General features: G+C 49.8%; 9 protein-coding genes across 9 annotated transcripts; 4 read left to right on the plus strand and 5 right to left on the minus strand.

The window, feature by feature from the left end:
* Nucleotides 1–384: 384 nt before the first annotated feature.
* On the plus strand, nt 385–4,884 carry AYL99_01519 (hypothetical protein; the record flags this gene model as incomplete). The annotated part of the gene is made up of 2 exons (XM_018833035.1): nt 385–4,581; nt 4,645–4,884. 2 exons carry the CDS (start codon nt 385–387, stop codon nt 4,882–4,884), a joined length of 4,437 nt encoding a protein of 1,478 aa, XP_018698914.1.
* A 379-nt stretch (nt 4,885–5,263) lies between these two features.
* On the minus strand, nt 5,264–6,648 carry AYL99_01520 (hypothetical protein; the record flags this gene model as incomplete). Its single annotated transcript, XM_018833036.1, has 4 exons — nt 5,264–6,047; nt 6,101–6,124; nt 6,209–6,234; nt 6,289–6,648. 4 exons carry the CDS (start codon nt 6,646–6,648, stop codon nt 5,264–5,266), a joined length of 1,194 nt encoding a protein of 397 aa, XP_018698915.1.
* Nucleotides 6,649–8,444: 1,796 nt separating this feature from the next.
* On the minus strand, nt 8,445–9,917 carry AYL99_01521 (hypothetical protein; the record flags this gene model as incomplete). Its single annotated transcript, XM_018833037.1, has 1 exon — nt 8,445–9,917. One exon carries the CDS (start codon nt 9,915–9,917, stop codon nt 8,445–8,447), a length of 1,473 nt encoding a protein of 490 aa, XP_018698916.1.
* A 1,069-nt stretch (nt 9,918–10,986) lies between these two features.
* AYL99_01522 (hypothetical protein) lies at nt 10,987–12,045 on the plus strand (the record flags this gene model as incomplete). The annotated part of the gene is made up of 1 exon (XM_018833038.1): nt 10,987–12,045. The coding sequence occupies one exon, from the start codon at nt 10,987–10,989 to the stop codon at nt 12,043–12,045; it is 1,059 nt and encodes a 352-aa protein (XP_018698917.1).
* A 385-nt stretch (nt 12,046–12,430) lies between these two features.
* AYL99_01523 (hypothetical protein) lies at nt 12,431–13,378 on the minus strand (the record flags this gene model as incomplete). Its single annotated transcript, XM_018833039.1, has 1 exon — nt 12,431–13,378. One exon carries the CDS (start codon nt 13,376–13,378, stop codon nt 12,431–12,433), a length of 948 nt encoding a protein of 315 aa, XP_018698918.1.
* A 499-nt stretch (nt 13,379–13,877) lies between these two features.
* Nucleotides 13,878–14,387, plus strand: AYL99_01524 (hypothetical protein; the record flags this gene model as incomplete). The annotated part of the gene is made up of 1 exon (XM_018833040.1): nt 13,878–14,387. The coding sequence occupies one exon, from the start codon at nt 13,878–13,880 to the stop codon at nt 14,385–14,387; it is 510 nt and encodes a 169-aa protein (XP_018698919.1).
* A 751-nt stretch (nt 14,388–15,138) lies between these two features.
* Nucleotides 15,139–16,251, plus strand: AYL99_01525 (hypothetical protein; the record flags this gene model as incomplete). Its single annotated transcript, XM_018833041.1, has 1 exon — nt 15,139–16,251. The coding sequence occupies one exon, from the start codon at nt 15,139–15,141 to the stop codon at nt 16,249–16,251; it is 1,113 nt and encodes a 370-aa protein (XP_018698920.1).
* A 570-nt stretch (nt 16,252–16,821) lies between these two features.
* AYL99_01526 (hypothetical protein) lies at nt 16,822–17,889 on the minus strand (the record flags this gene model as incomplete). The annotated part of the gene is made up of 1 exon (XM_018833042.1): nt 16,822–17,889. One exon carries the CDS (start codon nt 17,887–17,889, stop codon nt 16,822–16,824), a length of 1,068 nt encoding a protein of 355 aa, XP_018698921.1.
* Nucleotides 17,890–19,181: 1,292 nt separating this feature from the next.
* AYL99_01527 (hypothetical protein) lies at nt 19,182–20,523 on the minus strand (the record flags this gene model as incomplete). The annotated part of the gene is made up of 4 exons (XM_018833043.1): nt 19,182–19,499; nt 19,565–20,004; nt 20,069–20,334; nt 20,387–20,523. 4 exons carry the CDS (start codon nt 20,521–20,523, stop codon nt 19,182–19,184), a joined length of 1,161 nt encoding a protein of 386 aa, XP_018698922.1.
* Nucleotides 20,524–24,849: the final 4,326 nt, after the last annotated feature.

A 24,849-nucleotide genomic window follows, 5' to 3' on the forward strand; every position in this document is an offset into this window, starting at 1 on the left:
CTGATATATTCATACAGGTGCCGAGTACCTCGTAGACACCACGAAACAAGGGGGCAGTGCTGCATTGCTGCCCTGTCTCAGCCACCGGCCTTGCGCCCGGTTTCTGTGCTACTGGCGCTCAACTGGCGAAACCGAGGACACTTATGCAGCTGCACTGCCAGCCACGGAGGCAGTAGTCCAATGTCGCACAATGCAAGGGAAAGTTGGCTCTCGTCGAAAGTTGGGGGCGGACGGAAGAATGTTGATCCGATAGGCCGACTTGATGCCCGCAGCGCTTGGCACCGACCGGGTCATTTCCTCTTTCGTCCATGTCAACACGGACAAACACTGAGCTCTCTCAACCGCAGCGGCAGCATCCAAACACTTCAAGAGATCCAGTTCAGGATGTCAGCTGAATCACCAGTTCGACCCACGCGTCGGGCCGCGCGCAAAAACGTTATAGTGGAAGACTCGGACGACGAGCTGAGCTTCATCAAAGAAGAAGACGACGAGGAGTTTACGCCCGCACCGAAGCGAAGTCCGCGAAAGTCCACGCGAAGGCAGACAACTGCAAACGTCGATGCGACGCCCAAGAGGTCCGCGCGGCCGCGCAAGCTCAAGACGGGTGAAGGCATCGAGCCTTCGCAGATATTCGATCCAGAAGAGACCATGGCTTCCAGCGGACCTACCTCTCCAACCAAGACTGCATCGCCGCGAAAACGAAAAAGTGTCGTTCCTCGAAAAAGCCGGCGGTCCTCGGTCGCACCTCCTCTACCTGAACTACCACCGCCTGAAGCCACCGACAGCTCGGGACGTGATACTCTAACAGGGACACCATTGAAAGACATCACTAGCCAGGCATTGAACAAACATACCCCGCTCGACGCAGATCAAGAAAATCGCAAGCCAACAAGACCGGCTGATCTAATGGTAGAGAAGCCTATGGATATCGTTATACGGGCAAGAGCGCAGGCAGTTCCCATTGCTGAAGAGCCTACGGGACCCAAGTCTAGGATGGTTATCCGACAACTCGTCATGACAAATTTCAAAAGCTATGCTGGGAAGCAGGTCGTTGGGCCCTTTCATGCTTCGTTCTCTGCAGTTGTTGGACCCAATGGCTCTGGAAAGTCTAACGTCATTGACTCTCTGCTCTTTGTTTTTGGGTTTAGAGCGAGCAAGATGAGACAGGGTAAGATCTCCGCACTGATTCACAACTCGGCGCACTACCAGGACCTTGATTTTTGTGAGGTTGAGGTCTACTTCCAAGAGATCGTGGATTTACCCGGAGGGAAGCACGAAGTCGTCCCAGACTCGGAACTCGTGGTTTCCAGGAAGGCGTTCAAGAACAACACGAGCAACTATTACTTGAACGGTAGGACGACCAATTTTACGACAGTGACGACGTTGTTGAAGGACAAGGGTATCGACCTGGACCACAAGCGATTCTTGATCTTACAGGGCGAGGTTGAGTCGATCGCGCAGATGAAGCCAAAAGCTGCAAACGAGCACGACGATGGACTGTTGGAGTACCTCGAAGACATCATTGGTACCTCAAAGTATAAGACACCTATTGAAGAAGCAGCTGTCGAACTTGAAAGCCTCAATGAGATTTGCGTTGAGAAGCAAGGTCGTGTTCAGCATGTCGAGAAAGAGAAGAATAGCCTTGAAGACAGGAAAAACAAAGCTTTGGCATTTATCCGCGACGAGAACGAGCTGGCAGAAAAGCAATCAGCCCTGTACCAGATATACATTGGCGAATGTGAGGACAACACCAAGGTCACAGAAGAGGCAATACAGCAAATTCAGGAGCAGCTCAACGCCGAGTTGGAGAAGCACGCTGGCAATGAAGATGCTATCCGAGAGCTCGAAAGTTCTTACCACAAAGCTCTCAAGCAGTATGAACGTATCGAGAAGCAAGTTCAGGACCTGAACAAAGAGCTCGCAAAATTCGATAAGGAGAGTGTCAAGTTTGACGAGAAGCGCAAATTTATCGGCGGGAAGCAAAAGAAGGCGGAAAAGGCGGCGACTTCCAGTCGATTGGCTGCATCTGAAGCTCAAAGTCTCGTCGAGAGGCATACGGGAGATATCGAACGCAAAGGCTCAGAGGTTCTTGAACTTGAGAAAGAGATGGGCCAAGAAGAACAAAAGCTGGCCGCCATCAGGGATGATCTCAAAGGGAAGACCCAAGGCTTCTCCGACCAGATTGCGGCGAAGCAAAAATCACTGGAGCCGTGGAACGCGAAAATAAACCAAAAGCAGTCAGCGATCGCCGTTGCACAATCCGAGCTTGACATCCTCAAGGAAAAAGCTAACAGCGGCCAGAAATCCATTGACCAGGCCAATGAAAAGATTGCGAGCATTGAATCCGACAAGGCCACAAAGCTGGAAGAAATTCAACAACGAAAGTATGAAAAGGCCCGACTCGAGAAGGATATTAGGAAGATCCAAGATGCTTTACAAAAACTCGCCGCCAGTGAGCCAGAGGTCCGGGCACAGATATCGTCGGCACGGCAAAAGGCTGATGATGCACGTGCAAGCCTCGCATCCAGCCAGAATCAAAGCAACGTTCTCAAGGGCCTGTTGCGCCTCCGGGATTCGGGTCGTATTGATGGCTTCCATGGTCGCCTCGGCAATCTGGGTACAATCGACGAGAAGTTCGATGTTGCCATTTCCACAGCCTGTCCGTCATTGGAGAACATGGTTGTCGACAATGTCGAGGTTGGCCAGCTGTGTATTGAATATCTCCGGAAGAACAACTTGGGACGGGCGAACTTCATTCTTCTCGACAAATTGGCACAGCGCGATCTGTCTCCCATACAAACTCCCGAGAATGTACCTCGACTATTTGACCTCATCCAGCCAAAGGACCAGCGGTTTGCCCCGGCTTTCTACAGCATCATGCAGAACACGCTGGTTGCGCAAGACCTCGAGCAGGCAAATCGTATTGCTTATGGTGCCAAGAGATGGCGGGTCGTCACTCTCGACGGTCAGTTGATTGACGTCTCTGGCACCATGAGTGGTGGCGGAACTCGTGTCGCGCGAGGGGCCATGTCGTCCAAGTTGTCTTCAGATACTTCCAAAGAACAAGTACAAAGGCTTGAGAACGAACGAGATCAATTGGAAAAACAGTTCGAGGCTTTTCAAACCAGACAAAGAGAACTCGAAGCCAGCCTCAGAGAAAAGCAAGAAGAGATTCCTCGGCTGGAAACCGCTATTCAGAAGACCAATCTCGAGGTCGAGACCTGCACGAGGAATATTGCAGACGCCCAGAAACGGATCCAGGATCTCACAGCCGAGTTGGCCAGCACCTCAGTGGACGATTCCCAGATTATACGTCTTCAGACGCACATCTCATTAATGAACAAGGAGCTCGAACAACTGCACTCCGAGACGGCCAGTGTAGAAGCCGAGATCCAAGCTTTGCAGGACAGAATAATGGAGGTTGGTGGAATTCAACTCCGAACTCAAAAGGCACGAGTCGACGGCCTCAAGGAAAGAATTGATATGTTGAATGACGATATCTCGAACGCGGAAGTAGCTAAGACAAAGAACGAGAAGCTTAGAGTCAAGAATGAAAAGACGAAATCGGACGCGGAGAAAGAACTTGAATCTCTATCCCAAGACCTTGAACGACTGGAACAGGACATCGAGAAACACAAGTCTGCTACTGCAGAGCTGCGAGCTCAGGTTGATCAAGCTGAAGACCAACAAACCAGTATGAAGGACGAGCTTGGAGATTTGAAAAAGAATCTCGATACGCAAACCGCTGAACTCAACTCGACGAGAGCTGTCGAAATCGAGATGAGGAACAAGCTCGAAGAAAATCAGAAGGTCCTTGCGGACAACCGGAAGAAGAGTCGTTATTGGACAGAGAAGTTATCCAAGCTTACATTACATGACACTACCGACCTGGAAGCGATAACAGAAGACCAACACAGCCAACAGCTTGAGCGGCCAGCAGATGAAGAAGACATGCCCGACGCACCTCCTGAAGTCGACCCGGACGCGATGGACATCGATGAAGGACAAGGTGAGGAGGAGCAACCCAAGTCTCCTTCCAATCCGGCGCGACGGCAGTTGCAGACATTCACCCGCGATGAACTATTGGACAAAAACAAAGACCATCTTGTTGCCTCAATCGCGGCACTCGAAGAAAAGGTCTCCAATGCCTCAAGCATCGATTTGAGCGTCATAGCTGAATATCGGCGACGATGTGCAGAGGTGGCTTCACGAACAAGCGATCTCAAGACTGCCGTGAAGAGCAGGGATGCTGCCAAAACACGCCTGACTGATCTACGAAACCTTCGCCTTACCCAGTTCATGACAGGCTTCACGACCATCTCCTCGCATCTAAAGTCTATGTACCAGCTCATCACTCTTGGAGGCAACGCGGAACTCGAACTTGTGGACAGCCTCGATCCGTTCTCTGAAGGCATTCTATTTTCCGTCATGCCTCCAAAGAAAAGCTGGAAGAACATTGGCAACCTGTCTGGCGGAGAGAAAACATTGAGTTCGCTTGCGCTAGTGTTTGCGCTCCATGTGTATCGGCCCACACCCTTGTATGTCATGGATGAAATTGATGCAGCTTTGGACTTCAGAAATGTAAGTTATTTACTTGGTTGGCCATTGATGTGTCTCTGAAATGCTAACCTGACCTTCTTGCAGGTGTCAATCGTCGCGGGATACATCAAGGAGAGAACCAAAAACGCACAGTTTATTGTCATTTCCTTGCGAAACAACATGTTCGAACTGGCCGAACGGCTAGTGGGTATCTACAAGGTGAACCATATGACAAAGAGTGTCACAGTGGAAAATAGAGACTACTTGGCCATGGGGAGCCGGAGGCAAGAGCAGCCAACAAGTGATGGTCGGACGACTAGTGGACAACCCGGAGAAGTACGGTGACTGAGAGAACGAAAGTGGCAAGAAGGTACCATTGATTGACGACTTTCATGAGAGAATTCCTGCTATGATTTCTGGACATTGACGCGTGTATGTGGGTGGCACCATTGAGATTTTGTACAGCTGGTATGCGTTTGAAGAAGCTGGCGTTTCGACTATATCAAAGCAAGGGAGGTAGCGAAGCTGAATTCATGCCTTGGTTGACTGCATGGAGTCATTTATAATGGCAGAACCGGATGTCTCTACTTATACCTGGCAATTGCCGGCTCGATGTCGATGCTTGGACCTCGGTCAGTTCTTCCCCTCTGACCTGGGTTATGCCTTTCCATCATCCCTCGTGAACTCCAAAAACATGGCCATTCATTCCTCGCCTACCAATGCGTCAGATCACTTCTAATGATACAGTCTCCGGGCCGAGACAAGCTGAAGTAGAGCAGTGAGCCTTTGATTTGAAGCTTGGTGCGTTGATTTCCTTCCATATCCTGGCGATGGGGGCTTCGAATGTGAAATTCCACCAGAGGAATGTCTTCATCAGCTCTTTGAATCCGTTCCAGTCCAGCTGTTGATGGTCAACCAACCCTCGCAGCTGCTGTAAATACCATCCCCGAGCTTTCGTGAAGGTGGCAGCAATCGTTCCCATCAAGACAACCCACGTCAACAATTCACCATAGATGGCCGATTCCCAAAATACGCGCAGAGACGGAGACTCTAGAACCGTGCGAAGTCGACGGGACAGGCGAGTTTTGACACCGCTGCTATATGGTAACGGCAGTATTACCACATCACAGAAGATCAGACCGGCAATCCGACATATCTCGTAAAGGGCTTCAAAGGAGTCTGTCCTCGATTCTGCTGCCGGGGACAGGCTACAAAAGCCGTGTTGAGTCTTATTTCTCGCGTTCACACGATCTGATAAGTCAGGACATCCTTCTGCGCTCCGGTGGTACTGGTCTAGGGCGACGGTGACTTCACAAGCCTCGAGGTACAGCTGATGCACCTTCACATCAATAGACGACAGTACGGTCAACCCAGACCCCAGGACCTTGCAGAGCTCTTTCGCCTGTTGATCTGGAATGCATTTTCCCTTTGCAGCCAGATTCTGAGACCCGTGCATCCAAGGATACAGTGGACGGCTGCCCTTCAGGGTGGACACATAAATGTCAATGCTATGAAAACGCCGTTAGCCAATACCGGTCCAAGTGATTCTGCATAGACTTACACCTGCACCATATATGCCAAAGCACTACTTGCAGTTAACACTGGCAAGTTGTATGGCTTCGGAATCCCGATTTCCAAGAACAGACATGGGCTTTTCTGCAAGACTTACTATGACTCCAACCCCTGCAGACCCCCCTTGCATTTGATAAGCATGTGTACAGCCTACAGGTGCGTATTATTCAATTTCACTCTTCCGACAGGCTGAGCCTGTGCGAGTGGCGATTTCGGATGAACTTCTTCTCCCTGCGCCTCGTTGAAATCTCCTGACGAAGTGACAAGGTTCAAAATTGCCATAATCAACTCGTCAGATGGTTCGGCTTTTCCGTTGTTGATCAATTGGAGCTCCTCTCGGATGAGCTTGATCGCCGTCATTTGATACTCAAGCCGTTTCAGGGTAAGATATTTCGCCGCCATTTCATCTTCACAAACACTCAACGCAGCCGCGGCAGCGCCCACGACTTGGCAGTGGAGTAGAAAAGGGTAATGTACCGCCGCCTGTCTCCAAGACTTCTTCGTCAATGCCAGCTGATTGTCCTCGGAATGAACCATCTTTGGCCAGACGACTTCATAAGCTATGTTTAGCAGTCCTGGAGGTGCCCTGTTTGATTGTCTAGGACTGAGAGGGACCCGGATTTGCAGTGCTATCAACCTTGAATAGTATTCGAAGGCTTACTCACCGTCTTCCAGGACGGAAAGTAGTCGGCAAGGAAGATTCCTGCCCCCGTACGAGCCGAAAGGGTCCTGTCTGCCCTGACCGAGACACGTTCCCAAGTCAATCTGGTCTTGCACGACACCTCCCTGTGCGTACCAATCCTGAGATACGTCATTACGCTCATGAACCCAAGCAGACGGGTAGCGGGCAACAGCGCGACTGCTATGTGTTTGGATCAATCGCGATAAAGCACCGCCATTCTTTGTCGTGACGGACGGTGTGTCGTGACAAAAAGTACGATCAAATCCCTCTCGCTCGTCTAGTTCCTTCCCACGGACCTTTTTCTTCCTCTGTTTTGCTTTGTTGTGACCAATTCTTGCCGCGTGAGATCGTGCGTCTGCGTCTCGTAACTCTTGTGCTCGACGAGATTCTGTGCCCGGTTCAGGTTTCACCAGGAGGAACTGGATCTCCACCATGGCTTGGGCCAGACAGGAATTTCAGGAGAGGAGGTATATTTTCAAGTTACTTTCCTCCTTACCATCTTTTCAAAGCCGCAGCCCTCACCTCCGCCATTTTATATATATATATATGATATATATATAATCCCCGTTCTGTCGTCGCCCACCTCTTTTTTGTCGACTCATCCCTCGCCGCTTTGCTCTCCCGCTAACAACTATTTAGTCCATTCGCTCCCTCGTCCGCTCTCTTCTGCTCCCTTCCTCTCTTTCGCGCTCCCCTTCCACTCCATTCTGCTCCCTCACGGCTCTGGCCCGCTCCTGCCGTACTCCCTCACGTGCCAGTAAGGCGTCCGTTCGGGCTCTAGTCTTATAGGCGCTAACGTCACGTACATCCTAGCCTCGTAGTAACTTTACCTAATTATATCTATAAGGGCCCGTTTCGGCCCTAATAAAAGGTAGAATCCCTAAGAGAATCTTTAAGAGGATACCTTACTACTATATATTATTAAATATGGTTAGCTAAACCCCCTGGCTCTATAGGATAATACTTCTCTTTCTCTTTTTCTTTTTTACTATACTCTCTTCCTCTCCCTCTCTAATAATACAAATAAGACCGGCGCGGAGTCACCAGCGAAGGAATAGTTACAGAGAAGGCAGGAAGGTCGAGTAGGGCAAGGCTGTGTCACGTGCGAGGCTATGACACGGGAATATAGGACTGCCAGGACTGAGGACTGTTCAGGACAGTCCCAACAGTCCACAGTCGAGGGAAGGTTAGGCTCATTGGTTGATGAAAGTCTATATAGTCACGCCCCCTCCCCATAGTAGATAGGACCCTCGCGGTCATCCTAAGTCTATAGTCAGACCCTATGGTTCTCAATGCTACTATTGCTATAGATATCACTGTGCGTCGGCTAGGGAATCTATGTGAATGCGCAGACGCTCCAAGGTGTCGGTACGATTCATAATAAATAATATATATCTAAGGACCACTCGCTGCTTGGGCCCGGTATCTTCGCGAGAAGGCAGGTGATCCGCTCTACTAGTATGGAAGTCTTCCTGAATATGGGGACTCAGAAGCTCCACAGGGCCTTTAAGGTGCTTGTTCAGGCTGTCTTGGACTTAGGTATAGATCGCCAACCCCCCTTGAGTCAACTGGCCCGGATGTAGATTGTCCAGACAAAATCAGACAAGTTCGCGGTGACTATTCTGATTGATTCTGGTCTGATAACGACTCCTCAGAGAGAGAGAACATAGGCTGGATGGCGTGATCCCAGCTGTTCTGCACTCTGCCCCTGATTGAGCCGATAGTCTCGTCCACCGCGAGTTCTCAACTTGTTTTCTGCATGGTTTATCCACATTAGCAAACCCGTCAGGGCAATTACTAGGACAGTCATGGCCAATTCCACCCCGTTTGCGACGTCGGCCTTCGCGTTCGCGTAAGTGAAAGTAGAAATAATCCCACCAATTGTCCCCATGGCCACAGCAAAGGAGATCCCGGTTGCACGAACATAGTGTGGTTGCAGATTACCAATCAGCCATGAGCTGGTCGAGTTGATGGCAGGGTATATGGAACCGGCAATCAAGAAGAGACCAAAGTATCTCACTCCTACACCATTGCATGTCATCTGAATGATCCAGCCGATGACCTCAACGCAACAGGGTCCTATCACAAAAGGACCTCGAATCCGGAGGTGATCCGACGCGAACGATGTAGCGAAGACGCAAATGGCCCCAAAGGTGTATGGGGGTACGCTGAGGAGCTGAGACTGAATCGTGCTGTAGCCAAAACCCTTAATGATGGCAGGGGAAAAAAGGCTGTAAGCGTAGACGTTGCAGTAGGTTCCAATGCTGATGATGGCAAGAAGGACGGCGTTCCAATCCTGAAAACCTTGCTTGACAGCTTTCCAGGAGAACTTCTCTTTTTCATGATTGACATCGACCGTGTTGCTGATTTTTCCTGACCTGATTCTCGCCACTTCGCGTTCCTCTTCTGTCAAAAATCGCGATTGGCCGGGCATATTTGGGAGGATGAAAAAGCAGAGAACTCCTACGAGGATGGAGATTGCCCCCTCGATGAAGAAGATCCAGGGCCAGGCTCTGTATGATCCAACATTGATCTTTCCGAGACCAGACGCGAGAAGACCACCGACTGCGCCACTGAGAGGTGCGGCACAATAGTAGAAAGCCAGACGTCGTTGTATATTAGTGGGCGAGTAGAACATGCCCATGTAGATGCTGATGCATGGTGTCAAGCCACCCTCGAAGAGACCGAGCAGGCATCGAATCGCGTACAGCTGACTCGCATTCTGGACAAATCCGAGGCAGATGGTGCAGATGCCGAAACAGAAGATGCTGATGCAGAGAAAGGCGCGAGGTCCGATGATTTTGAATACCAATCCGGCGGGGATGTCGACGATCATGTAACAGATGAAAAACAGAGCCAGAGCCACGCTGTAGCTCTGGCCTTGGAGTTTGAGGTCAACATTTAAGCCGGCAATGCTCGCATTCCCGATACTGGCTCTGTCCATAAAGGAGAAAAAGTAGAGTAAGAACAGGCATGGTAGAATACGGAAATCATATTTCCGATTCAATGCCTTTTCAATTGCAAGATTTCCCTGATCCGTCACCTCAACAGAGTCGAATTCTAGCTTTGCTCCATTTTCGATGTGTATGGGGATTTCAGACATTGGTTTCGCGTCGGAAGACATCGTTGGAAAAGATAAAGGGACGGATCACAAGTTCGTGGTTCGGCTTGCTTTGGCCAGGAGAAGGTGGGCAAGAAATTGAGGGACCAAATCTGGGGAGATTTTATAGTAAAACTTGTAGTGCTATGCCAGCTCGTTATTTCTTTCTGAGAACACGAGGCTTCGCGAAGTCAGGAGACGGGAACACTGGAGACAGGCCCTCAACCAGAATCCACTAAAATCACCGGCGCAGCTCACACGAATCCCACGCAGCCGAGAAATCGGCATCGGCTGCCGATAGTCTGGCCCAAGAGAAGAACTCAGAAGCTTTGGGGAAAGAAACGCCCGCAGACACCGCGCTGCCGCCTGGACTCACGGTCATATCTGTTAGAGATAAACATCATCTTATCGGTGCTCTCCCCTCCGAGAACATGGCGGACGGTCCAAGAATCTAGTCTGGCCTGGAACTCTTTCCCTCGGAACTCAATATTTTGATATTTCCAGACTCAACGTTCCACTTTTTCTCATGCATGGAGCATTTTCACTGGCTTTTTCCTGGTCATAGATCAAAACTGGCCCACTATTCCTCCCTCTTTGAGGCGGAAATGAAGACTTTTGATTGGTCAACTGGAGGACCTATGTGACAGCTCCGCTCTATAGGAAGCTACGATTCGGCGGGTTGCCTGCTAGCGCCTTGAATCGCCGACTTTTCGGCCACACTAAATGTTATTTTACTTCCAGGTCAATTTTTCGAGACCAGTTGCAGTCCAAGATAGAAGGCTGTAGTGGTCACTTTTGGCGAGGACAGTTGGCGAGGACAGTTTCTGAACAGTCTAAGATAATTTCCAAATTTCTAAAACACGGGGCCGGCTTTTGACAAGGTGAAAAACTTGAGTGATCGGGGTCGGAAAAGCAAAAAGTGCCAATTACAACCAGATTGGTCTATGAAACCATTATAACTTACCATTCAAAGAGCGGACCACTCATTCCATTCACAAACCGCTTTCTAGTGGCTTTGAAATAAGGCGTGGCGCCATTCCTTACTTCATTACTCGGGGCGCGTGTGCTTTATTCGCCTTGCTCAGGAGTCAACATGACTGTCAGCCACACCGCCCAATGGGTGATTGTCCCAAACAAGGGCATCGACGCTCTTCAATTCGAAGAGAAAGTCCCACTACCTAGTCTTGAGGAGGGTCAATGTCTGGTTCGCATCGAGGCAGTCTCGCTGAATTACCGCGACATCGCCATGGCTCTGGGTCGATATCCATTACCGTTGACAAAAGGATTTGTGGCCTGTTCCGACGGCGCGGGAGAGGTTATCGGCGTAGGTTCCGGGGTGAGCGAGTTCAAACTGGGAGATAAGGTGTGCATGACATTCATGCAAGACTTCCAAGACGGCATTGTGACACCTAATATCCGCCAGAGCACCTTGGGAAGTCAGCGGGACGGTGTTCTACGACAGCATGGAATATTCGAAGAGGCCGGACTTGTGTTGTTGCCCAAAAGCCTTTCTTACATCGAGGGAGCTACATTGCCCTGCGCTGCTCTGACTGCTTGGAATTGTTTATTCGGTCTCGAATCGAGAGCGCTCCGACCGGGGGAGTTCTTACTGACGCAGGGAACCGGCGGGGTTTCCTTATATGCTATTCAGTTCGCATTGGCCATTGGAGCAAATGTAATCAGCACAACTTCGACGGCCGAGAAGGCAGAGAGGCTCAAGGCACTGGGTGTTCAGCATGTCATCAATTACAGGTCTAATAGTGGATGGGGGGAAATTGCCAAATCGCTGACTCCAGACTGTCTTGGTGTGCACCATATTATCGAGGTTGGTGGCGAAAATACAATATCTCAGAGCTTGAACGCCATCAGACCGGAAGGAGTTGTGTCCATGGTGGGATTTCTCGGTGGAAAAGGAGAAAATGAAGGCATGCCCAGCTTCTCTTTGATCCAGCGGCAACTTTGTATTATCAGAGGGATGAATGTTGGTTCGCGGAGGATGTTCCAACACATGATGGCGTTTCTTGAAGAGCATACCATTAAACCCATTGTCTCGGATCGGATATTCAAGTTTGAAGAGGTTCCAGAAGCCTACAGAGAGATGGAAAAGCAGCAATTCTGGGGCAAGATTGTCATACAGGTACAGCAAACTTGACTAACAGGCCGATCCTGAAACACGACTCAGTTGAATCTCTACCTTAAAATCTTTGATCAGCTATTTACGACGCGAGTGTAAATGGGTTTTCAGGTACTGGATATAATCGCAATGAAGGCCTCAATGTAATGGATGTTCGTTCTGTTGGAGACCTCCTAAATACACAGTCAATCCTTTGAGGCCCCTCAACATGGTCTCCAAGCTCAAGGAGCAGATAGCCACCTGGCTGTAAATCAAAGGGCACGACAGCGTATACCTTAATGTTGCTCTAGTATACGTGTATCGCAGGATGAAGAGGGTAGTAGATAGTCCAATGAATAGAGGAAGAAATAGAAGTATAAAGGATATGATTTTACTCTTTGCGATACCACCGTTGTCCGTCCTTTCAAGCCCCGTTGGCGAAGGATTTACCTCCCGCCGCCGCATCAAACGCGATGCGCTCCTCCAGGCCGAGAATGTTAAACAGATACTTCACACCTGCTTTCCTCCGATTGTCACTCACAATCGGGAGTTGCTTCTTCTTCAGTTCCCTCATCGCATTTCCCACCATTTCCGATACGGGGTCCAACGCTACCGAGGGAAAAATCACGATTCTGAAACCCAGCTTATTTGCTTCTGGCACACTGAGGTCGGGCGTGACACCTCCGGCCACCATGTTCAGAAGGACAGGCGTAGGAGCCAGATCTTTGCAAACACGGCTGCATTGTTCCAAACTCGTCATACCCTCAGGAAAAGCAACATCCGCACCCGCCAAAATAGCATTCCGGAGTCGTGAGACTGCCGCTTCATACCCCAGCGACTGGATAGAGTCGGTGCGTGCGATGAGAACAATGTCTGCTGCGCCTCCAGACACGCTCCGCATCTCTTCTCGAGCCATTACCGCCGCCCGGATGCGAGTCAGGTACGTTTCTTCATCGACTAGTTCCTTGTTTGCCAGATGACCACAGCGCTTGTTCTGGACCTGGTCTTCAAGGTGCATGCCAGCCACGCCGGCAGAGATATAGGCTCGCACCGTCCTGGCAACCATCAGTGGGCCACCGTAACCTGTGTCAGCGTCTGCAATGACAGGGACTGAACGGTCTAGCGAAGAGATCATTCCGGCATTCGCCACCATATCGTTCATTGTAGCGAGGCCAAGATCTGGCTCGCCCAGTCTGGAGGCTGCAGTTCCAGCCCCGGTCATATAGAGACAATCGAACCCCTCTCTCAATGCTAGTCGCGCTGTGATGCCGTCGTAAACTCCTGGACAAAATATTGTCTTGCCCTCCTCCTGAAGGAGCTGTCGTAGCCTAGCAGCTGCCGGCTTTCCTTGAGACTCAGCAGCGGAACCCATTATTGTTGAAAACGTTGCTCGGATTTATGGTATGGGTACAGAGACTCGCGGCCTGGTGTTTCGCCCCGGTGCGTTCAGAGATTTTGATGATGAAAATACAAGCCTCCAACAGATCTGGTCTGGAGAGTTGGTTACATAACTCTTGAGACATCGCACTCACCTCGTTGGTCTTTTAGCTCTTTCTTCTCTCCCCCGACAGTGTGTGGGGGCTTGATGGAGATCGACAATTTGGTCGTTTACGGGGTTAAAGGCCGAGAACTCGGCGCAGCTTGTCTCAGAAAGTTTTCTTTCGTTTGTTGGAGACGTTCAGCAGAACGGGGAGTCATCTTTCAAAAAGTAATATCTTTCATAGCCACGAGCTTGCAGTGTCACAAGCAGACCCAGGATCTGAAGTGGGAAGCTACCAGCGTGCAAAAGGTCTTTGGAAGCTTCGGAGCAATTGAGAAAGTTGATCAATATTTTTGACACAGCTTCCACTACTGTTTTCAAGAGCATAAAGATGGAACAGTTAAGCCATCTTCCTAAAACAAGAAGGCTCGTCACGGGCCATAATCGCGAAGCAAAGGCGATTTTTGAGTTTGATGAGTTACTCACGCCCGTCAATCCAACTCCCAAAGGCAGCAGGCCGGGGACGTCGACAGACAAGCCGGTTGGCGTGACACTGATTCATCGCACTCGAAACTACCCGGTGAAGATACAAGGTGGCAAGGAAGAACTCGCAGTGGAAAACGTACGTCGAGGTCAAGGGGAGAAAGGAATTGTTTGTCAGATCGTGGATATTCCTCCAACCCCAGAAGGCGCAACACCATATTTACACCGTAACGAGAGCCTTGATTACGGTGTGGTGATAAAGGGATCCCTGCAGCTACTCTTGGACGATGGACTTATCGAGACTTTGAGAGAGGGAGACGTGTACATTCAAAAGTGGGTGGCCCTGGCCAATTCTGCTCTTGCTCAGCTGAACGTGGAGCAAGAATTGATGCTAACATTGCTAACATTGCTGTTTTAAAACGTCTCAGGGGAACATATCACGCATGGCTAAATAACTCCACCGAGTACTGTCGCTTTATGACAGTCGTTATTCCATCCGAGAAGGTGAAAGTGGAAGCAACGGGAGGCTTTCTGGAAGGGACCAAGATACCAGGGCTGAGTGACTGATACATGGTACAGAGAGCCTGACGAAACACTGGCACCGTCTGTAGCCATATTTCTCAATGACACTGAATTGTCTCTGCATTGCACGTATCATTGTATGTACCGTGACGCTGTGAGGTGGTGAACAACCAAGGCAAGGCGCCACCCTTTCAGACATACTTCTCACTTCTGGAAATCGGGCTTTACTATGGCCAATGGGTAATCCTACAGTCCACAGGCCATGCAGACTATTTCCCATCTCTTGTTCCATGACTGATCCCATGACTATTGAGGCAAGAATTGGCCGAGTTTTCGGCAAGTGTAAATTGCCAGCCCTCCGGCCAAGAGCCACACCATGGGTTCCCCTTTCCAGACTGAATCTTGACACACCCGACAATGTAACGGGCCTGCGAGTTGTCGGCTATGCAAAACGTCATGGCATGGCGCCTGGAGATGTGCGGGTACGAGATGCCTCTGCCTTCGATGCCACGAAGCTTGACGTGGGAAACCTCTTTTTCCAGAGGATTATAAAGTAGCATCATTTTATTGATACGTTTGCGTCAGGTAATCAAAATTCGAGAAAGCGATTATCAGTTCACGAATAGCATCCAATCAAACCGGCAAAGATGATCTCAAAAACATTGCCAGAAGTGGACCATTTTGTCCCCGTCGAGCCCACGAAAGAGAAGCTCGACTATGCCGACCTGGATATTTTGGATTTTTCTCTTTACAATGACACTTCTGCGGCCAAAAATGCGCTCGCGGAGCAAGTTCACCAGGCTATGACCTCCCACGGTTTCTTCGTGATCATCAACCACGGCATCAGTGAAGAAAATATAGAGCGTATGGTCGATATCGGCCACACGATCTTGTCACGTACACCCCAGGAGGAAAAGGAAAGGCTGAAGGCTGATCTGACGGGGAAAGGGGAATACCCTGGGTTCAAACCTCGTGGAGAGTGGAAGACACTGGGCGGCACTCCAGACCGGATCGAGCAATTCAACGTGGTTAGAGACATGACAACTCACGAGCAACCGAAGGCTTTCGAACCTTATCGTGAAGAGGTACAGGAATTCATCGACACTGTCCACAAAGACATCCTGGGCAAGATCCTGAGACTGTTTGCCATCTCTCTCGAGATCAGAGACGAGGAATTTTTCGTCAAAGCGCATAGCTACGACAAGCACGACGAATCCTGGTTCCGCTGGATGGAGTACTACGACCTTCCCACCCAGGGAGGCGCGGACGGGAAACAGTTGTGGCTGAGCGGCCACCAGGACTTGACTTCCCTCTCGCTACTCTTCAGCCAACCCATGGCAACCCTGCAGGTCCGGGACTACCATGACGAAGCACAGTGGAAGTTCGTTCCTCATATCCCTGGGGCGATCATTGTCAATGCGGGCGAACCGATGATGTGGTGGACGGGCAACTACTACAAAGCCGCGGTTCATCGGGTCGTCGAACCACCAGCCGATCAGAGGGACCATGATCGCAGTAGCGTCTTCTACTTCGTCGTGCCGAATGATGAGGTGGTTATCAACACGCTGCTCGAAGAGAGCCCTCTCTTACGACGCCAGGGAGTGAAGAAGTGGTTTAAAGACACCGATGCCCCGACGAGCAGTGAATGGGTGCATAATCGCATCAAGGCGAATCTGCAAAAACATGTCGCAGCGAATGCTGGCGAAGGGAAAACAAGTGTCCAAAAGATCGGGACGGTCACTACGACATGGTTCAAGTGATCCAAAGGAGAAAATAGTCGGGATGTGAAAGAAACTCTGGTGTACTGATATATTTAAAATTGCTGATACTATTATCTAGTTTGCTCTTAGTTCATTTGCAAAATCATTGCTCCAAAAGATCTATATCTGCTGTTCAATGTTTACTGTCGCTCCTTGTGCTGCCATGTGCAACAGCCAAAAGTTATCATACACAACTGTATATAGTATTAGCAACAAAGGATCTCGAGGTCTGAGTAGTTCATCCATATGTTGTCACCACGTTAGCCTTTATTCCAAGGTCGATGAGAAAGAGGGCATTTTGCTCTGTTATTCAGAATTTCTATCTTCCATCAAGAATATAAAGGGGATGTATTGATGGCAGGTATCAAGTACCTAATTAATCTAAAAGTGAGCACCTTGCTTCTACTAGACGTAAGAGACCGACAATCACGAAGCATCTCTCTGGGAAGCCCCAAAGTTTTCGTTCGACTACCTCTCAAACTATAGGGCCATTCCAAAGGTAAAGCAGTGAGTGTCTCCCTTTTTTTGTTTTCGGGCAAAGACTTTGTTCACGAGACAAGACACCTTAGTTCAAAAACAAAGCAACTCACGTCCAGCGTCAGTGATCGTCTCCAACTGCTGACACCGCTTAACCAATTTCTGCGCCATCTCCGCCGACAACCAACGAGAAATCTCTAGCATAAACCTCTCCGTGACCGCCGGCCCGTCCAGCCAGGGGACATCTGGCACCTCTTCAACGATCGCAGTGCCATCCTTGAAGAAGATCTCGATCTTGGCCGGTTGCAGGCCCTTAGCGTAGCTCTTTTCGAACTCCACGTCTGTGGTCACAGACATCTTGCGCATGAGCCTATTGACTAGTGGGTCGTCGATGCATCTGGACGTGTCGTCGTCAAAGCGGCCGAAGACGAAGGCCGCGCCGATTCCGAATTGAATGCTTAGTTTTCCGCTGGATGCGCTGACCAAGGGGCCGGCGTTGTCGCAGCCCGGGTAGGCGAGCGCGCCTGGGGTTGTGGTGATGTGAATCTTGACAATGTCTTCGACATTAGCGATCTTAGCACGGAAATCTTTGTGCATCTTCAGCGCAATGGCAGTGGATGCCTGCGTGAAGTTGCAGCAGGATGCGGGCTTGAAATGAGTCTCAGTAATCCCTCTACCTGGCGAGGAGGTTTCGATCCAGGCTTTGAAGCGGCCGGGCGCATTTGAGTCGACTCCCAGGGCTTCAAAGTAGCCGTCCTTGCCTTCGAGGACGACATCGCTGACAAAGATCCCAGTGCGACCGAGGTCGTAGCTGGTGATGGCGGCAGCACTGGCCGACCCGTTGTGGATATAAATCTCCCTGCCTCCTGTGTGTGCCCATGCATTGATCCCGCAAACCATGTTAATTGCAAAGCACAAGATTCGCATGACGGTGTCCTCATCTTCAGGGATGTTACCTGCGCAGAGGGCTCCCGCAGCCGCAAACGAGCCGATCAGAGCCGTGCTGCGGAAATGAGTATTGAATTGTCCTCCTCCTCGAATCGAATATCCCAAGACCGCTCCCATCTCGTACCCGCCCACGATAGCCCGGGTGAGTTGTTCGCCGGTCCATCCGTCTCGTTGGGCAATGGCTAAACTGGAAGCAATTACCATGGAGCCCATATGTGCGCATGAATCAAGGTGCATGTCATCGCGAACTGTGCTTTTGTGTCCATGTTCGTCAGTTTCAGATACTCTCAACCCCCCCGCCCGTCGACCCCACATGGGTTCATGGGTGCATGGGGTGAATGTGCTGGCTATAGATAGTAGGAAGGCAATGACTCACTCACCTATTCGAAAGAGCGGCATGTATAAAAGCGGCTGTCTCAGCAGACATTTTCTTGTTGCTCCCGAAGACGAATGCCTCAGGTTTGCCAGTGTGAAGCTCAGAGTACTTGAGCAAAGGCGCGCCAAGCTCACCTCTGAGTCCAACCTGACAAGCTCCGAGGAAATCTAAGATGCATAGAGACACCTTTTCTCTGGCTTCTGCAGACAGCTTTTCCGAGGAGATTTGTTTCAGCCGCTTTGCTGCGAGACGAGTTAAGGCGAGGGAGTTTTCGGGCTGGGAGATCATGCTGGATGGATGACTATGATAGGGGAGCCCGGCCCCTGCTCTGTCTGGATGTTTTGAAGAGATGCCTAGGTTTGTAGGTAATTTACTTGAAACCAGAATAGAGGACGTTGACTTTCTCAAGAAACGATAACGAGGGCTACTACTGTCAAAGACAAGAACAACCTCAGGAGAAATGCAGACATACGACAGCTAGATTTTATGCGTAAGCATGGAGATGGAGGATGGGTAAAGCCTTGTGATGGACGACCGAGGTACATAGAAGGCGGGATAAAGAGGCGATGGGAGGTCAGCACATTTCCCGGACACACGGCTCGCACGTCCTCTGAGAGTTCACTGAATGAGACAGACTATGCACTGTTGTTCTCAGATTACTCTGCTTCCCCGACTTTTCGCAACACGAGTAACGGTAGCAGCAATAGCTACTCCGTACTCCTTCCCCACAGGGCAACTCCGGGGAACGGTGTCTCAAACATTCGATAAGTGGACCTGGATAGAATAATAGTTCTCCAGCCCGACGAGAAGTGGATCCGCTCGCCGAGTTGTCGGCGAAATTGGCCGACAAATCGGACAACAGAAAAGGCCAGACGTTCTTCGTGAACACTACCTTAGGGACTGAACTAAGGAATGATCTCATGCAGTGGGGTTTATCACAGAGAAAAGATCGACTTTTACTTTGTGTGCCAAGGAAAACCCTTTCCCAGGCGTTCTGTACATACAGGAGGCTATTGAAAGATTGAAGGGAGTTATTTTTGAACAGATTTCGGCCTTTCTCAAGACATTGTTCTCCAGCCCCGGTAAATATATGTAAATAGCTCTAGGCGTCCAGTACTCCGTACCTTAGTTACATGCCTATAACCGACTCCCCGAACTCGTGTGATAGATCGCCGGACAAAAATGCATGGGTGGACCAGTTCCATTCCGAAAAAAAGGCATCGTCGTCCACACCTAATTGACCACAGACGCTGGTGTCGAAGTCCGGTAGTTGAGTGGTGCTTGGCTGGTGAGTGGAAGTGACAGCCTGTGGATTAGCGACCGAGAGTCTCTGGCTTTGGGCTTGGGCTTGGGCCTGATTACCATTGCTCTCTTCCGAGTACGGGTTGGATTGTCCTAAGAATTCTTGCCGCCACCACCAGAGACAGTCGTATGCCACTCCCATTGACTGCGATACCATACAGTTAGACCGTCATCACACGTTATAACTGGATAGTTGGAATCGTGGCTTACCCCTCGAGTTTGAATTCGAACATTCAGGCTGTCAATTAATCCATCACGTCGTGCGAAGATGCGCTTACTCCGCCATAGCTGCGACAACGTAGCCGCCATTCGAGCGTTGAGGTCATTATTCTTCAAGGCTCTCTTCTTGAAAATGCGAATTGCCGCGAAGTACGATTGCTCCCCAAGTGGATAGTCGATGGCCGAGTTGAGTTCGGTGCTGCGACATATCCGCAGTATCACCATGGCGGCGAGAGTGAGCGTCCTGTAATATTGCTCAGAAATGTAGAGAGCGTAGTCGTCCTTTTGATCTCGATCCGTGATGTTGTCGATAAAGGCGCAGGCAATGTGGTGGAGCTCAACAAGACGTGAGAGCTTCGAAGGCGAGGGCTTGGAGATAAAGAAATAATACGCTCCAATGTGCAACCTAGCAGAGTTGAAATAGATCCCAGCTGTTGATGATCAGGTTTTCGAAATTAGAGAGAGGCGGGCCAGAGCGAGGAGGAAGTCCCTTACCAAGATACGCTTGAGCTTGTCGCCTGATCCTTAAGATCTCGTCGTCATAGAATTTGACCATAGATAAAAGCTGGTACGGCATCTCAACGTCTTCTTCTCCATATCTGCCTCTCATCAAAGTGTGATGGGCGTTCAAAACAAGGCCGACAAACCGCAGCATCCAAAAGATGGGTTTGCTCAAAGAGTCGAGGACATCATTGCTCTGTAGCTCCAAGTCGAAGGCATCTTGAAAGAGGTGAGGATGTAAGCCGCAGTACACATTAACACTGATAGTAGAAATTAGAAATCAGCTACTTCGGGGTGGGGTTGGAGTTTTACCAGCAGCAGATCAGCTTGCACCAAGCCCACAGAGTAGCAAGAAAGACATCGCTATTGGTATCTCTGATCAAATGGTTCTGTGAGAAATCTTGTCTCCTGCTAAGCATATGCAGACCGTTCTGTTGAGAAAGCTGCATGATGACTCCTGCATAAACAGGCGAGGGGTCATCTGATGCATTTTCCATTGGTAATGGCCAAACACAGAGAAGAAGTAGTGCAGAAATAGTCGGAATGTACTCAGAAGCTCTGATCGTCGCCAGTGCTGCAAGATTGGCGACTTTGGGAGTCAGCATTTCCAACAATGTTGGATCAAAGCTGTATCTTCTTGAGCCTGTCACAATGACTGTCCAGAACAGCAAAGGTGAATGTTGGAAGCAGTCGCGGCAGCTTTGTTGTGGATCCAAAATTGGTATAATTGAATGGTAATGTTTGAAATACCTAACCCAGAGTCAACATCGAACAGAAAAGGGAGTGATTGTCAAAAGGAAGTACTGACAAGGAGTAGCAATCCTCCAGTTTTTGAGGCTCAATTTCGAGGCCATCTAGCGATGGGGAGAAAGGCTTGACGCTGGCTTCAGGTTGCGCCGCCGAAGGAATAGTAGTAATAGATGGAGGATGATAGGGATACTGATAGGGTGATGAGTGTCTGGCCGACGCATGGTGAGAGCTTGTCGGAATACCACTGCGCTGCCCAGGGTGTGGAATTGCTGTAAGTGTAGATGGCATCTCAAGCGATGGATAAAATGAAGTGACTCCAGCGTCAGATTGTGGTACCACTGCAGCGGCCACGGATGAAGGATGATGGAGATGGAGATGTGGATGTGGTGGAGGTGAAGGTGGAACATTTCTGGGTTCCTCTACTTCGTTCACAAGCTGAAGCGCTCTCCGGAGTCCATCTATCTCACGCTGCATCTTTGCCTTCCTATGCAGGAGATAGTCAGCCGAACAATACCTTGTTCAAGAGGCAAGAGGCAAGAGCGACGTACGATTGAGTTTTTCTCCTTGTAAAGTCGGTTATGAAGATGCATTGCACACCCGACTTCCTACACTTGGAACATGGTTTCGAGTAGTCAAGATGCGCATCGCATTTTATCTAGCAGGTGTAAGCTTCAGGATAGCTTGATTCAGGGATAAGAAAAGGAGGTTGATAGGGTAATGAGTTGAGATCGGACTTCGACCTACTTTCTGTTGCCGACACTCTTCACAAGCTCTTGGTCTGTTCGTTAAATTCGACGTCGGCATGAGGTCATGGACTCTCTAGGCTCTCAGACTTAAGAGTCCTAAGTCGGGGTGACGATATAAGCTGCTGGTTTGCCCCCTGAAGTTCAGATGAAGATAATTGTTGTCAATGTGTCAACCTGGATATTATCTGCATCTGGGGTCTATAAATAATAGATTAGTCTTGTGATGCGGGGTTAGTACCTAAGCCTAAGGTAGGTGCCTACATGAGGTAACTCAACCGATACATACAGCTAAAATACATGGAACTATTGAGAGTGATTTATGGCCTAATGTAGCCGGCAAGCCAATTGACAAAATAAGTAGCACACCTTAAGTCGGGCCACTGTGCAATGCACTAACCGAGTAATGCAACAGCCCCGTATTTACGCGTGAGGCACACGTTCTTATAACTATCACTCTTTCATATTATACCAGCATATTATAGCGGAGTAGGTAAGTGCTGTCGGCACCGGCTCAGGACATAGCACCCAACACACAAAACACCTGTGTCGTCGTCTCGGTAGCTTCGTTTCTCATCTCGTCTCACGGCGCGTCAGGCAAGGGATCGATAGTCAACTAAGGAAGGAAACACAATAATGAGGAGGCATCAATCATTGCTCTACTACCGACGGAGTGCTACTTAACTCTCGTCTTTCGTCTCGTCAAGTGCACATACTGACTAACCCCTATGGCATCGAAAAGCATTTTGCTCTTGGAATGTCTCGCTACACCTGCCATCCTTGAAGTGAACTGAAAAAAGGAAAAACTTTTATTCGGCCCGACTCCCACTACAATATCACGTCTGGCCCAATAAAATTGTGCAGCGTCGCCAACTTGGATGTCGAGGCAAAGCCTGCGTTGGTGGCCAAGAGGAGGCAGCTGCAAAAACAGTCTACTTCCAGACGTATTCTCAAAGCAAGATCGGTGTATAAATATGAAGAGAGAGACATCACGTTTCTCATAGAAATAGTTTCGTTGATGTTTTGACATTTGCGTGCTTGGAACCTTCCGGATCCCGCGTGCTGGCGTCGCAGCTTGAACGCATAGACGACCGTAGAAATTATACGGTGGAGCATAGATTCTTCTGTGGTCGGTGTGTGACAGAGTTGGCCTTAGCTCACGTGACGCTTGGAATGACCCTTGGAATGACCGTCAGAACCCGCCTATATATAGTCTGACGGTCATGTTCCTCCACATGAGCCGCAGGTGGTATGAAGAGCAATTATAATAAATCTACTCGACATTTAAATGACGTGGATCTTTTGATCATCCACCCTCTTCCATCTTCCCACCTCAAGATCTCGTGTTTGAGAGAGCCCCAATCGATTCCGGGGACGTTCACCACTGGCGGGATCTGGGGCATCTCGGAATAAACTCTTGTTCCGACCCTGCCAGAGGAACTTCGACAATACATTCTTCCCCCGCATGAGCCCAGAAAAAATAAAGAGAGTGCAGTTCATGTCCTCATCTATGCAGCATGACTCCCCTGCAAGGTCAGTCTCGTATCGAGGGCAAGTTTGGTATGATGCAGCGCCATCCTGGAAGCATTATACAATCTCCTGACGCCTCACAGTGACCGCTGCCGACAGTTAGTAGCTCCCCCTTTCAGCGTGTTCTTATGCTAAGATATACTCAGGAAAAAGATAAAATGCGACGGAGGTGTCCCTAGCGTGAGATTCTTCTATCATGGTCTTCGACGTTTGCTGACTGTCAAAGTGTTCGAATTGCCTCGGCGCGAGAGTATCATGCCTGTGCTCTGCGAAGCTTCAGAGAAGAACAAGAATCCGAGGGCAGTAGATGACTTTGCAGTACCATTTTGATGCTGAATAGTGATACTAATTAGGTTCACGAGCTCTGATGACTCCCATGATCTGGTCGAGAGTCTCCAACGCGAGGTTTCAGAACTTCGTGATCAGGTGCGAGCCTCATCCAGAATCACGCGAACACTAAGCGATGTGGGAGAAGCGGTAATCGAGCCATCTGTCACCTCAGCGCGGCCGAGAAAAGCTCCCAGAACATTGGATCAGCCCATCCCACATTCCGGCCTTTCACCGGCTGTGTCTCTTTCAGTCGAGTCGGAGAAGTTGGACCCACAACGCTCCACCTATATAATCCACCACATGGGAAGGCTTGTGACTGATGGTTCGGACATTCAGAACCCGGAAATGAAAACGTTGTTCCCCCAGCCGAGGGTGTATGGTCGCAAAGCTGAAGACCTGGAAGAGTAACATAGCATCATTCTGGGGATGCCTTCGTTGGCGTCCATGGGCAAACTGGTTCGAAATTCCTAACATCGCTTTAGGAGGGAGAACGCACGGAAACAGAAGTCGGAACAGGGCACCTAAGCTCTCTGAGCAGTGCATATGCACAAAGCCCAGGAGGCCCGCAGTGATAACATCTGCGACAAAGACTCTTGAGCTCAGTCGAGTGACGTTTCATCGCGTGAGACTTGTGGTAGCTGCACTCGTTGATCGGGATGCGATTCCATTGCCCGCCTCTCTGCACGACCTCCAGCAGCAGCGTTGGGTGATCTGGTAGAGACATTTTTCAACATTCCATGAGATCACCGCTCCGCAAGCGCTCGTTGCGAGCCAGCAGGCTAAGGTCTTTGATCATGAATCTCTCAAGTCTTCGGGGTTGTCGCCAATTCGGAGGATTTCAATCTTGGTTTTTTCGCTGAATGGTTGAAAACCCGATGTGCGGCGATGAGGACATGGTCGCCGTGGGCTTCCCAAAACGTATGGAGCCAATACGGCTGGATCGTTTGATATCGATATTGATGTGACCATTTTCTATGTCACGAGTGGATAGTCGAGTGAAGATAGCATATTGTATTGTATTGTAGCATCATGAATAGGGGATTGACGCTCCTAGAGTGCTTCTGCACTTGTAGGCTTGTAGACATGTCGAGAATTTCGCTCACCTCTTCTCTTGATTCTCTTCTTGTGGTCATGCCGCTATGAGAGACTGAAAGCGTTCAACAGACCCTGAGTGCCTCCACACGTCATCAGACCTCCCCTACTCCGTCGGCCTCGGGGAAGTATAGTCCATCGAAACCTTTGCCGAAGGCGGCTGGAACGGGCTCTCAAGATCGTCGCCTAAGGTCGCTTCCAAAGGTCCCAAAAATGCTTCTGGAGATTTGGCGAGATAGTTGAAAGACATAACTTCACTGGCATCTTCGCACCTTCAAAAGCACTTGCTCAGAGTGCACTCGAAGCAGTCTCTTCTGCAGCTGCTCGTAC

This window comes from Fonsecaea erecta (genome assembly GCF_001651985.1).
Source record: "Fonsecaea erecta strain CBS 125763 chromosome Unknown Scaff1, whole genome shotgun sequence".
Taxonomy (NCBI): Eukaryota; Fungi; Ascomycota; class Eurotiomycetes; order Chaetothyriales; family Herpotrichiellaceae; genus Fonsecaea; species Fonsecaea erecta.